The 13,697-nt window shown below is 42.4% G+C and overlaps 3 protein-coding genes and 1 long non-coding RNA gene across 5 annotated transcripts; 1 reads left to right on the top strand and 3 right to left on the bottom strand.

Moving 5' to 3' along the window:
• Positions 1-2,574: 2,574 nt before the first annotated feature.
• Positions 2,575-6,666, bottom strand: LOC115383044 (uncharacterized). Its single transcript, XR_003930625.1, has 2 exons — positions 6,567-6,666; positions 2,575-4,712 (listed from the first exon to the last, which is right to left on the bottom strand). It is a non-coding gene; the product is annotated as an uncharacterized LOC115383044 (long non-coding RNA).
• A 185-nt stretch (positions 6,667-6,851) lies between these two features.
• LOC115383046 (heat shock protein 30-like) lies at positions 6,852-7,592 on the top strand. Its single transcript, XM_030085058.1, has one exon. The coding sequence runs from the start codon at positions 6,914-6,916 to the stop codon at positions 7,547-7,549; it is 636 nt and encodes a 211-aa protein (XP_029940918.1). The 5' UTR covers positions 6,852-6,913; the 3' UTR covers positions 7,550-7,592.
• Positions 7,593-8,948: 1,356 nt separating this feature from the next.
• Positions 8,949-10,459, bottom strand: LOC115382715 (heat shock protein 30-like). The gene has a single exon (XM_030084562.1). It carries the CDS (start codon positions 9,611-9,613, stop codon positions 8,978-8,980), a length of 636 nt encoding a protein of 211 aa, XP_029940422.1. The 5' UTR covers positions 9,614-10,459; the 3' UTR covers positions 8,949-8,977.
• Positions 10,460-11,005: 546 nt separating this feature from the next.
• Positions 11,006-13,542, bottom strand: LOC115382714 (N-acetyllactosaminide beta-1,3-N-acetylglucosaminyltransferase 2). 2 transcript variants are annotated; one of them, XM_030084559.1, is made up of 2 exons: positions 13,406-13,542; positions 11,006-13,196 (listed from the first exon to the last, which is right to left on the bottom strand). In XM_030084559.1, the coding sequence occupies exon 2, from the start codon at positions 12,946-12,948 to the stop codon at positions 11,569-11,571; it is 1,380 nt and encodes a 459-aa protein (XP_029940419.1). In that variant the 5' UTR covers positions 12,949-13,196; positions 13,406-13,542; the 3' UTR covers positions 11,006-11,568. The 2 variants fall into 2 exon arrangements, with proteins under 2 accessions (XP_029940419.1, XP_029940420.1); XM_030084560.1 differs by having other exon boundaries at positions 11,006-12,942; positions 13,406-13,540.
• Positions 13,543-13,697: the final 155 nt, after the last annotated feature.

Consider the following 13,697-nt stretch of genomic DNA (forward strand, 5'->3'; position numbering starts at 1 on the left):
TGTTGGTACTGAGTGCATGTATGAGTGTGGCAAATGAATCAATAGCGATGAGAGCAGCCTGGTTTCTATTGCCTATTTAATTATCCCCCCATCAAACAAACATGATAGCACCTTGAGATCACTTAGGAAGCAGTCCTTCACACACACATGCAGCTGTTCCCAGAAAATAAGAAAGTCAAGGTCACGAAAGCAGAGAAAAGCAGTTTCGAGAGAGCAATGACAGCTGTGTCTTTAATTAACCCTGTCCTCTGACCTTTACGCAGACAACAAAAGGTAAGAACGGTAACAAATGAGGACAATTAGCCGAGAAAGAATTATTTGATTTCCCTCAGTTAATGCGGACACTTTTAAAACAATCTCGCTCCACGAGGTTGACCTCGCGCTCTTGAGGCCCGGAGCTCTGTTTATATCTGCTCCAAAGCAGCAGAGCAGTTGTTGTCTGCTGCCGCCATCTGACTTTGCATTCATATTGAAGACTATCCCTGGTGGAAATGTCTGAGATGGTGACTCATCAGCACCGAAACCAAAACAAGCCTCTTGGATGCTGCAGCTTGGAAAGAACAACATGGCCTGCTGTCAGTCTTCCACAGGCAGCTGTGAGGAGTCTGTGTGTGTGTCTGCTGGTGTCTGATTAGTGCCTCGTGTCCTCTCCTTCTCTCTTTCTCTCTGGCATGATTGCATAACAGGGGATCTGGAGTAAAAAAAAAAAAAATAAATAAATAAGTGTGTACAGTATTTGCAGGCAACTTGGAGACAGTGAGTTGTCTCGTCTGTCTGACTCACTGCATGTGTGACCTAGAAACGTCCGCCGGTCTCTCATGGTTTCATTAGAGAACAACCAACAGTTCAGAATGTCTAACCTTCAAATTATCACCATGGTGCCTCCCCAAAACTCCAACTCTCGTCTCTTTTTATCTTTTTTAGTGTGTTTTCTCCTGTCTTTCTCCCCATATTCTTTAATCTTTCTGCATTTTCATAGCCTGGATCTCACCTTTTTTTTTATTATCTGTGTTTTCCTCTTTTCACATTCTCTCCGGTCTTCTCTCTTTGTCATTGTCGCATATAGAGGTGACTGGGACAGCGTTTCTGATCACTCTGAATTTTAATTCTAGTTGTGGTGTTATTCAACCGAAATATAAACTGTGTGGGGAACAAAATTCAGATAACGCACATTTCTGATATGATTATTATAGTTTTAATTGACTGGAGGTGACTCTGCAAGCTAAAAGCCTGAGATTTTAGCTAGAAGGTCAGTATTACATCTGCAATAGTAACACATGTTAAAATGGTTGGTAGTTATATGATGGGTACAGCGGAGTAGCTTTTAGTGAGACTATCCCTGCCTCAAGTCCTAGATGTAGAGTTTGCATGTTCTCACTGTGTCTGTGTGTTTTTATTTTTCCCTTGGTGCATCAGTTTATTCCAACAATCTAAAGAAAACATGAAACATGAACATGACCCTGTGACCTGTTGAGAGTGTAACCTGTCTTCTCCTACAGTCTGCGGCGACCTGAAGATAAATAAGACTGTATGGAAGACAAACGTTTCACCCACACATTTTTATCTTCCTCAAATAACAGGGTGAACATATTGACTTTGCTTGATTAATTTAGAAGGATTATGTATGTATGTACGTATAATGAATTCATGTTGATCCAGTGAGCTCTTCCTCGGGGTGTATGAGCAGTGGTTTCATCCACAACTCCGCCGCTCCATGTGTCAAAGTGTCCTTGGGCAAGAGACACTGAACCTCAAATCACTCCCAGTGGAGGTCGAGCACCTTGAATAGCTGTGTGCGCGCGTGTGTGTGACTGATTGTGACTAATAGTGTGAATTACTTGAGACTGCTGAAGCAGTGAAAATGTGCTACAGTAAAAAAGTCCATCCATCCATTACGTCCATCTCTAGCAAATACAGAGACAGTCAAGACACTCACATTCACATCAGTGGGTGATTTACAGTCAGCATTAATGTCAAAAGCATGCCTTAGGATCATGGGAAGCAACTGGAGTAGCCTCTCTCTCCCACAGGAAGCACATGAAAACCCTTTAGAGAAAGCCTCATGAGCTGGACTGCACCACTACCATTAAAAAGACCAAATCAGAACCAAAACTACTGAAAAGCTGTCGATGACTACACTTCTTGACCAGATAGACGTCTGTCTTGACACTTCCTGAAGGTGAACAGATGTGGGAGATCCAACACATTTCAGCACAATATGTGTATGCACGTGGATGCACAAAGATGTTTAATAAAAGCTGAAACAGTGACAGTGGTGTTGAAGGGTAATTCTCACATTGCTTTGGGCTTTTAGGCCATTTGTAAAAGAAGACAGCCGTATGCTTTGACAGCAGCTTGGACACACAAAGTTTATTATAAAAGGAACCACACCATTTTAATACAAGAGTTTTAAGGAAAACGTTGCATGTACAGGCCATACAGAATATTAGAGAAACAGTCATTTTTACATTCCTCTTGCTCATTGGATTTCTACAAGATACTGATTGAGAAGTTTGTCTCATATCAAGGTTAAGACTTATGAATCCTAGGTGTTGTATTACTTTTGTTTGATTCACTTTAATTATCCTGGTTCAGTCTGTTTTTCTCTGTTAACAGTAGATGTGTTTTGTTTTTTTACTTGGTTGTCTGGTGACAAAACAGATGTGCTACATTTTCAATGTGCATGTTTAATAGATCTGATTGATTGTTATGAACATCATAGACACAATGAGAAACACACCATGTAGTGTAATCTTTACAAGGTCAAAATACAACCTGCCGCTCTCTTTCCAAAAACTGATGAATTCATTTGCTCAAAACATTTGTTATAAGTTTCATTTATCAAATACAAATTTCATCATTTAAAATTGACCCAGAAATGTGAAGGTGCAGTGATATTCAATGAGAAATATTCCTTCTTCAGCTTCCACTTCTTATTCACAGTGCACGAAGGAGAATCCCATCAGGACAACAGGCTAAAGGTCAAATTGGTGGTTTCTGAAGTGTGGCGCAGGCCCTTTAGGGGGCGCCAAAGAGCAGCAGCAACAAGGCCAATCTAATTACTTAGGGAGAAAGAAATAAGTGGAAAGAAAATCTACTGATACTTTCATCAAGAAAATGCATATTTATAACAGAATTCATTGTGATTGTAATGGTGATTATTTAAAATCATAGGTGGAAAATACGCAGCAGTACCTGAATATATACCTAATATTTGAAATGAAATCATCTCTGTAGCTTTTTACTGCCTGTGTGTCCCGATAGTGTCAACAACATGTGAATACATTGTGAAACATTTTAACCAGGAGTTCCTGCTTGGCATGAGAAGAAAAATGTCCAACATGAGAATTGAAACAGACCCTTTCAGTCAGAGTTGATGTATTGTAGAATTGTAAACTTAACATTTGAATCACAGAAGCAGATGTCACATTAAATTCAGAATAGTGACGAGAAACTGTACCGTCACTCTTGATACCTGAAACACCTTCATACTTCAACAACATCGATCAGAAATCCATTCGAGGATATGTAATCAAGTCCAGGTCTCACACACGGGACCAGTGCAGTATTTCACTACTTCTCTCTCCTTCGTTTTGCCCCCTCTCATCCTTTGCTGCGCCCCACCTCATCACCTCTCTTTCTGCCTTCCTCTCTCTCCTCCGGCGCTCTCTCATCTTTTCTGCCCCCTGCTGCCTCCTCTCTGCCTCTCCTCTCCTCTCCTCCTCCCCCACATGTCTGTCTATTCGAAACTGGAGCAACGTCTTAATCGAGGCTCAGGGACGTGACGGGAATGTCTAAGCATCCCCAGCTCTGCGGTACAGACACACACACACACACATACACACACATTCTGCTTTGGCAGCCAATTAACAACCTGCGATCCAGCGCCAAAGGAATAACTGCATGTTGATGAGCTGGCGCCTCCACGTGTGTTCATGTGTCTGCGTGTGTGTGTGTGTGTGTGTCAACACATGTGTGTTCACGACGGGCTGGTGGCCGTCAGAAGCACTTACATGGATAGGAGGATATCTCTTTTATGTGTTCAAGGGGAAAAGGGGGGATTACGGCGCATTAAAAACCATCTCCACCAGGGACAAACTAAGGCAGGAACATGGAAGTGCGAATTTGTGCCTGAGATTCCCTTTGTGTGGGTATGCGTGTGTTTGATGCTGTCCTGGCACTTTCGATGTGTGTGTGCATGCGTGTTGATGCATATGAGCGGCATTAGGGGAGCAGAACAATGCAGATGATTTACTTGGAGCTGAGCCTTGTGTTCTCCTCCTCCTCCTCCTCCGCCCCATCCTTCCTTTCTATTATTGTTGCCTTTTTCTTTCCTCCTCATCACTTTTATTCCCGCCTCCACTTTCAGGAGTTCATCCAAAGGTGAACGCCTGACTAAAAAAAAAAAAAAAAAAAAAAAAAAAAAAAGCAAAAAAAGAAACTCCCCCACCAGTCAAAAAACTCATATACTCCCTTTTTGTGTCAAGAATACTGACACCAGCCTTGACACATTATCCCCCGAGCAGTGAAGCACTGTGTTTGCCAGTCCAGGTTTCATCATCCGTCCTTGTTTTGTTGAGAGATACAATATGTTGAAAGGAGGAAGGTGATTTTTTTTTCTCTCTCTCTCTTCTTCCTTCTTTAAATCTGGCATCTTGCTGTGGTTGCCCTACTTCTCTGCAGAGTCCTCCACATTAGGCTTTGTTGTGAATCTGGGATAAATAAATAACATGCAGACAGGTGAGAGGTTTAAACTACAGCTGACAACTGAGCACAACAATTCACAATTCAGTGGAGAAAACCCTGCAAAGATCTCAATGAGAAAAATACACGTCTGTCTGTCAGTTCAGTATTGACACGTTAACACAAAAAGTTGCTGTCCAACGTAAGTCGTTCAATATTCCATCGTTTTTTTCCCCTACTAGGGATGCAAGGGATTTTATGAGACATAAACATTCTGAGTTGCAATCATGTGTGCCTCATTGCATCATAAGTCTGCTATTTCATTATAATCACTAATAAAATGAAGCAAACACAAATGAGAACGAGGAAAATGGAAGAGAGGTGAAAATTAAAGAGCAAGACATTCATTTAAAGGTCCAAGGTGAACACGAGGGGTTTTGTGTCTTGAAATAATTGCATTTATTTATCCATTTATTTATTCATTGCACCTAGGAATGCAACTACTGGAATAGTGTCAACATATCAGAAGTTTGAGATGTTTTAAGTCTACTTGTTCAGGGAGATGCTGCCATCTGGTGGAGAAATCTTCAAATTACATCTACAGGAACACCATATATATCTGGATTTGAAAAAAAAAGTTGTTTAATCAAAAATATTTTCATGCAGGAAACACTCTATAGCAGTGGAAGACGTGAGAGAAACGTGTACATGTGGGGTGGATGTAATGGAATTGAGTTTAGTATGATAGAAAAGCGACAGAGTGGTTGAAGGTCTGCAGGACGGTAGAGAAAAAAAGACTTTTCAAGAGGGGAGGGGGCTGAGATGAGGATGTTTCACCTTTCATCGCCAATGAACAATAGACACAATCAATAATAAGTACATTAGGGACAGCTAATAATAATGCTAAATCACAATCATGAATAATGCAATTTCAACTTCTGGAAGTGCTACATAGCAGAAGTTAAAAAACAGTATTTAATGAAAAGCCTTTTTCAAAAGGTAAGTTTTTGAGGTCATGTTGGACAATTTAGTTGAAGAGTGAAAGCAATGAGGTGAAGATTTATTCTTTTTTTTTTTTTTTGGAAAATGAGACAAGAGGAGGTTTATGAATACAGTGAGGAGATTATTCATGCTTTTGGAAGAAACATTCAACTTTCTCTGTATTACTCGTCTAATTATAAATTCAACTCCATAAACCAAATTTTTTATTCCATTATTCTATTACACCAACAGCCTCACTGATCCAGTTCTCTCTCAGATGGTCATTTACATGAGTGTATTCTGGTTGTTATTACTCAATTATATGCTGCTGCAGTAATTAAGATCACTCCACCAGGTATCTCTACAATATGCACATATATTCAGCTTGTTTCATTATTGGAGGGAACTTATTTCATGTCTTAAGTTCGGGTATAAGCATGAATGACTCCTCTGGTCAGCTAAAGAAATCCGTCAGAATTCAGTTTTAAAGTTACGGTATATTTAATTTTTAGTGTGGAAATCTAAAGAACACCCTATTCACATCTGAAAACAGACCATCAGTAATACAAGATGTGTATAAAATTAAAAAAAAAAATAGCATCCAATAAATAAATGCAATTAAACGTTTCTGGGTTGTTTCCTTTTTTCAATTACGGACATTTCTCAAATCCAGCCACAATCAATCTTTCGCCATTAAAATGCTTAGTCATATCAAACCTCAACATTCAGTGGGAATCAGACGAGCAAACCAGCACATAATACTAGTTTAAGAAAAGTTTTCACTGAAAAACGACAAATATTATTCTTCAAAGAAATACCTTCAGTGTATCAAAATGTAAACATTAAACTTCAACAGCATCGTTTTCCTCCCCAAAATCGTAAAGAACAAGTCAGTTTCCTACCTGTTCCGTCGGAAGAACTGATCCACGTCTGCTCCTCTCCAGGCTCAGGAACGATCTGGAGTCAACAGCAGAGCTTCTGTGTTCTAATGTAGAAGCCTCCACATGCAGGAATGTTCCTGGAAGCTCAGGAAGCTTCGAGAAATATCAGGACTCTTGTAAAACAGCACCATCCAGTGGAGACATCTGGTAACAACCAGAAAGTTCCTGAAGCTTCTGGCTCTGCTCCAGTCAGAGTTTAAAAGCTGAGACAGTCTCACTGCGGAGCCAGAAAGCAACTCAGGAGAGAAGAGACACTGGAAGAGAATTTCATCTGACAACAAGAAGACTCAGTCCTGAACTCAGAGAAGATGCTGTGCTCTCATGGACTCCAGCCCGTCCTCAGTCCATTCGTGGACGTCTACCTGCCTGTGCGCAGTCTGCGGCCAGAGGTCAGACCTCTGCTCCACCAGCAGCATCTCCTGCAGAGGAACCTCCAGGAGCTGCTCGGCAGTCTGCAGCTGATGGACAGACTTCAACACAACTTCCTGGAGCAGACGGAGCCTTTCCAAACCAGCGTGGCCCTACAACCAGCCTCCTACCAGCTGGACAAAGAGGGGGATCACTTCGGCCTGACCCTGGATGCTCGAGGCTTCTCCCCAGAGGAGCTGTCTGTCAGGCAGGTGGGCAGGAAGCTGAGAGTTAGCGGGAAGACGGAGAAGAAGCAGGAGGACGGGAAAGGCTGGTCCTCTTACAGGCTGCAGGAGTTCAGACAGGAGTTTGATCTGCCTGAAGGGACCAGCCCTGAAGCCGTCACCTGCTGCCTGTCTCCAGACGGAAAGCTCCACATCCAGGCAGCCAAGACTCCTGCTGAGGAGGTGGAGAGAGAGCTGACGATCAGGAGGAGCTCCGAGGAGGAAACACAGCACAGTGTGTGTTCACAGGCTGAAGACAGCAGCACACACACACACAACGACACGCAGGACAAACCTGAACACATGGACTGAAGCGCATGTTTATGTCACAATAACAACTGTCTGCATGTTTGTATGGAAAACTCAATGTAATAAATAAATGTGATCATTTGTCATGACTGTGTTTTGTAGTGTTCTTTTCTTTTGCTATAAAAGTTCTCTCTTAAGAATATCACTGAATATGAAAAATGTAAAGCCTTTTGTAAATGTAAACATATTTATGAACATAGAAACTGTCATAGAAAATTATTACAAAGAATAAAGAAATAATAATATAGAACTAAATACGGTCAATGTCACACAACACAGAGAACAAACATGAACACAGACAACCCCAATTCTCATTAATAGCAATAGTCTATTCAATCTTTATGTTATTAATGTCTATAACACACATCCACCGCCCAAGAGGTGCTCTTTGGATTGAAATGTAATACCAGTGGAGGCCTGAATGAATGTTAATAGTTTGAGATGATTTGAACTTTCTGACACTGTGTGATGTCCTCCCGTCAGAAGGTGGTTATAAATACTGACACGGTCAGCAACAACACTCAGGTACGCTGTTATTTTGAAATTATTCTCATTGAAACTGCGCAGGTGAAGGGTGACAACAAAAATATCATCTCAACTATGTCCACATGAATGGATACATGGAGTTGTTATGGGATGAGCTGATGAGCTGTTGGCATTAACAGCTATTTGAACAGGCGGAAGTGGCCAGATATATGTATGTAGTTATGTATATTCTTGGGTGTCTGATCTCTTTTTCTTTATCTCTCTAGCCCTCAGTTTGTCTCAGTCATCTCTCTGCCTGCTGCGCAGCAGGTGAAGAGAGGAGGTGATCAGAGATCGGAGGTGTCGAGGCACAAATCACACAGCGGCACAGGAGGTGAGGAGACTTTACCTTCCTCACAGGTTTCTTTCTTTCCTCCAAGCAGGTCGTTTACCTCAGTGAAGCACATTTAGAAGATAGTTGTGTTATTCCTCTTTTTGTTCACTTTAGGTGTAGTCTGGCATTAGGTCAGACATTTAGAGCGATTTCTCACTGCTCCTTTTGTTTTCTTGAAGTTCAAGTTGGGAAAGGATACTTATAAATATTCTACTTATAGATAATACAAATGTTGTTGTACAAGTGTAAAGCAAAATTCCCAACAACCGAAAAGAAATGGGTTTTTGTTCTTTGATTTCTTTCAACGTGAGGAAACCCTAACTTATCATAAAGCGTTAAAAGTGAGTACGCTGATTATTTCCTGCTTTTCATACCTCTGTTTTCTTAAGGGAATATTTGTGAGGAATTAAAATTTCATTATTGAAAAAAACATTTTTCTTAAGTGTGAACTATTGTAGCAAAAGTAAAGAACACCATGAAATGCAGTCATTACAAATGATCACATTTATTTATTACATTGAGTTTTCCACACAAACATGCAGACAGTTGTTATTGTGACATAAACATGCGCTTCAGTCCATGTGTTCAGGTTTGTCCTGCGTGTCGTTGTGTGTGTGTGTGCTGCTGTCTTCAGCCTGTGAACACACACTGTGCTGTGTTTCCTCCTCGGAGCTCCTCCTGATCGTCAGCTCTCTCTCCACCTCCTCAGCAGGAGTCTTGGCTGCCTGGATGTGGAGCTTTCCGTCTGGAGACAGGCAGCAGGTGACGGCTTCAGGGTTGGTCCCTTCAGGCAGATCAAACTCCTGTCTGAACTCCTGCAGCCTGTAAGAGGACCAGCCTTTCCCGTCCTCCTGCTTCTTCTCCGTCTTCCCGCTGACTCTCAGCTTCCTGCCCACTTGCCTGACAGACAGCTCCTCTGGGGAGAAGCCTCGAGCGTCCAGGGTCAGGCCGAAGTGATCCCCCTCTTTGTCCAGCTGGTAGGAGGCTGGTTGTAGGGCCACGCTGGTTTGGAAAGGCTCCGTCTGCTCCAGGAAGTTGTGTTGAAGTCTGTCCATCAGCTGCAGACTGCCGAGCAGCTCCTGGAGGTTCCTCTGCAGGAGATGCTGCTGGTGGAGCAGAGGTCTGACCTCTGGCTGCAGACTGCGTACAGGCAGGTAGACGTCCACGAATGGACTGAGGACGGGCTGGAGTCCATGAGAGCACAGCATCTTCTCTGAGTTCAGGACTGAGTCTTCTTGTTGTCAGATGGAATTCTCTTCCAGTGTCTCTTCTCTCCTGAGTTGCTTTCTGGCTCCGCAGTGAGACTGTCTCAGCTTTTAAACTCTGACTGGAGCAGAGCCAGAAGCTTCAGGAACTTTCTGGTTGTTACCAGACGTCTCCACTGGATGGTGCTGTTTCACAAGAGTCCTGATGTATCTCGAAGCTTCCTGAGTTTCCCGGAACATTCCTGCATTTGCAGTGCTCCAACACTAGATGGCAGTCAAATGAATCATCGCATGAATTTGTGAATCGACCTGTTGGAAACAGTGTTTTCCAAGTTGGAGTGAAAACCCCAAAATTGAGAATCACAGATTTGTTGTTGCCATCCCACAGATGGCTGTTCAATATGATGGAGGATCACTTAGCATGGTACGAGGGGCAATCCATTAGAACCTACCAGTACTTGGCTCAGTTTTTTTGGGTTTTTTTTTTTTTTTTTGGCTGTTCTGCTCCCTGTTTACCTTGAAATTGATTTGAATAAGAGTTTTTATTCTTACTTCCAGACAGTGAATCTTCCCTTCCACAAACATGTACAGTATGTGACAAATGTGAGGAAATCAACCGAAAGCAGATTTTTCCATTTTGGTACATTTTAGACAGCTGTGTCAAATTAATGTTGGTTGAAGGCGATGTAAAGTAAAATTTGATGTCTGGTGAGCGAGACAGAGTACTTGTATTATATTAAGCTGATCATTCAAAATGTTTCTGTGTGTTCATGGGCAAATATAAACACAGAAAATTATGAAAATCTGAACCAATACCTTTTCATAAAACATAAAAACATAAAAAAAAACTTAAACTATCTGAAAAGAAAAAGTTAAATTAAAATATTACTTCACTTTCAAAGATGATTCAAATTATTATGAAAATGTCAAAAAATACAACATCAATTTTAATTTTTTTTCTTTAAAAACTACAACAGTGACTTGGTTTTGACCTCTGGAGTCTCAGGGCACATGGAGCCTGCAGGTTCAGCATGTATGTCTGAATTTTGGGGTTTTCCCACAACTCTAAAAAGGTTCAATCTCAAGTGAAGAAAAAAAGAAACTGCAATTTCTTGGGAAACATTCAATATAATAGTTACCTTGTGATTTTGGTCTTCCTTTGAATGGATCCATGAGCATACTGTTTTTAGAGCAAATTTAACCAATTTGGTGCCAGGGCTGATTACAGCTAACTCTGGATGAAGAGCAGAGTATGAAGAGACAAATTTTAGCCCAGAGCTAACTCAAAAAGATAGATATTTTAGGAGTACATATGGGAAACCCTCACATCCACAGGAAGAACAAACACTGCCAACCACTTCACCAATTGATGCTAATCCAGTTAGCAAAACAATGTGGAAAAAAAAATCCTTTATTGCCATCAGGACAACAACAATTTACATATTTCTGGTAAAATGTGTTCAGTCCACATCTCATTATATTAGGCACAATTAGAGTCAAATTTGTTAAAATTACTTTATAAAGTTGTTATCCACAATCTCTGTGAAAATGATGTGGACATATGACATTTCGGATTCTTTCTCATTCGGATTTGATGACATACATTTCAAGTGGGGAAAGGCACAATTATACCAACAAATATATCTAAAGTACATTTTCCACACACATATCAAGTAAGACGTACTTAGAACTTACAGAAATAAATTATTTTATTTGAGAGGACATAAATACATACCTGTGATGATTAAGAGTACCATATTTTTAAATGCCCTTTTAATAAAAGTCCCCTTTGAGGTAGATCAGTCTCCTCCCTAGAATAAAATAAATCTTCAGAGGACAGGGGCATTAAATGTGCTCTGCTCCACACGACTCAGTCACGGGGAGTAAATTTTTCAAATGAGTGTGGTGGCAGCTCTCACCAGACGCTCAGTCAATCCTATTTGCTTGGCAAATGAGCCTCAGCACTGTCCAGACAGATTGTGGAGTTGTTTCCACAGGGTCAACATCTCCTTGGGACTCCGTTTGTGGACGAGGAGCACGGATCTGTAAGCGCAGGGATTTTCTCTGTCTGTCTGTGGGAGATCAAACGTTAGGAAGCCCGGGTGATGGCTGGGAGAGAGCCCCAGCCTGTGCAGGCACATGCCCAGGTACACATCATCAATAGGGAACAGGCGAACCCTCTCAGACACCTCTTTCAAACGTAATGCAAGGGAGCCAGAGTACACCACACCTCCTCCGCCCGCGTACGGTGGGTAAGCTCCTTTATAGAAAGTTTCTGGGATGTAGTATTTGGTGGACGGCTCGCGGTTTGGCATTGCGTTCGTAATCAGATCCCCGACAAACAAATCCATGTTCGTCTCATTGGGGTAAGAACTCCACAGGTTGTGCTCCTCCAACTGTTTATGGAGGTAATCCAGGAGAGCGTTTGTTCGAACAAAGACATCGTCGTCCCCTTTGAAGACGAAGGTAGCAGTGGGGCAGTATTGTTGGAGCCAGTTCCAGAACAACAGATCCTTCAGAGTCAAGTTAAAAAAAGTGTCTCTGAAATCCCACTGTAGGATGTCCCCGTACTTCTGGTTTTCCAGCTCCAGGAGGTTCTTGAGGTCTGGATGAGGACCTGTAGTCGAGTCCTGTCTTCCAAGCAGAAACACTGTACGCACTAATCCACCTTTCTTGTAGGTTTCCCCCTTCACCAAGCCGCTGTGTCCCCACGTTTCCCGGATGGCCTGCCGATTCTCAAAGTTCCCCACTTGAGATTTGATGGCCATGACGAGCATTGGCGAGTTCAAACCAAAGCTGGCGTTGTTCCTCTTGCACATGGCAGGCTGGTTGATAAGAAGCGGGTACTCCCTGCAGTGCATTGACCTGATAAATGCCTGAATTTGTTCTGGCAAGCTGCTTATGTCATGCTTGTGAGGGAAGGAACATTTGTGTGACATGCAGTCAGAGAGGCACTCATCCTCGACTGCCGATAAAAGTTTCACTTTTGGCTTCCTCATTATCCCAGTGGTGTTTGCCCTCAGTATTGGATTGTACTGCCGGTCCCAAGCATGTTGCATCTGGTTCCACAGTGCACTGTCCTCTAAACGGAGGTTCCAAAAGGGGCCGAGTGGGTGGGAGGCCATGGACGAAGTATTGGAAGAAATCCCTGGGGCTACATAGTGGACGGTTATTTTTGGAGGCGTGTAGGAGATAGTGATGAATATGGACACCATGATGTAAATCACAAGGTGACCTGTCATCATACAAGGCAGCAAGCACATGCACAGCAGTCTCCCGTTGCACTTGCAGCATTTTCCCATTGCCTGCAGGTAGACAACCCAGAAACACACCTGCATGCAGAGAAGAGATTACAAAAAGCATATATATATAAAGCAGTTCATAAGATTATTTTAAGTTGTACTTATCTCTTCCTAACTGCCCCTTCAGTCACATGAGATTTTCTAGAAAACACTGCAGTCATGCCTCTGGAGCTTCTGTCTCCTTGGTTATGGTCCACTGAGGTTTATTATCTGTTCTTGTCTACACACTGCCAGCATCATCCTGCGCACCGTGTGGTGCCTGCCATGCAACCCCTGTGGACACACTGTGGAACATATGATTCTCAGGAAATGGAAAAGCAGGGGTATTAACTGGCTGGCACGTCTAAGAATATAGTTTCTTTATTCTTTCCTTCCAAGGAAAATTTTGATAAAATAAAATGCCAATAAACGGTATGTTATGATTAGTCCAGCTTCAATTCCTAATGAATTCCAAATTAATAACAGATTAAGCATCAGGCATATAAATACTTACACGTGAGCCAACCTTCTTGCTTCAGCTCTCTTCGTTCTGAAGTCTCCCCTTGTCTGATTTGTCTCATCCGGCCTGGCTACGGTCTTTGACGGGCGCAGGAGATCCGCGGCGCGTCGCCTGCGTCCATAACGCGACACCGTGCAGGTGTATGAGCGGAGACGTGGCTGCGCAGCGCTTCACTGCAGCTCAGCAACAAGTCCCAGGTGAGACGTCCGCTGCGCACCGCGCATGCGCGTCAGGGCCTGTTGGAGCTGATGGCTGCAGACTGTTTGGCAGCCAGGTGATGATTAGT

This window comes from Salarias fasciatus (assembly GCF_902148845.1).
Source record: "Salarias fasciatus chromosome 7 unlocalized genomic scaffold, fSalaFa1.1 super_scaffold_4, whole genome shotgun sequence".
NCBI lineage: Eukaryota > Metazoa > Chordata > Actinopteri > Blenniiformes > Blenniidae > Salarias > Salarias fasciatus.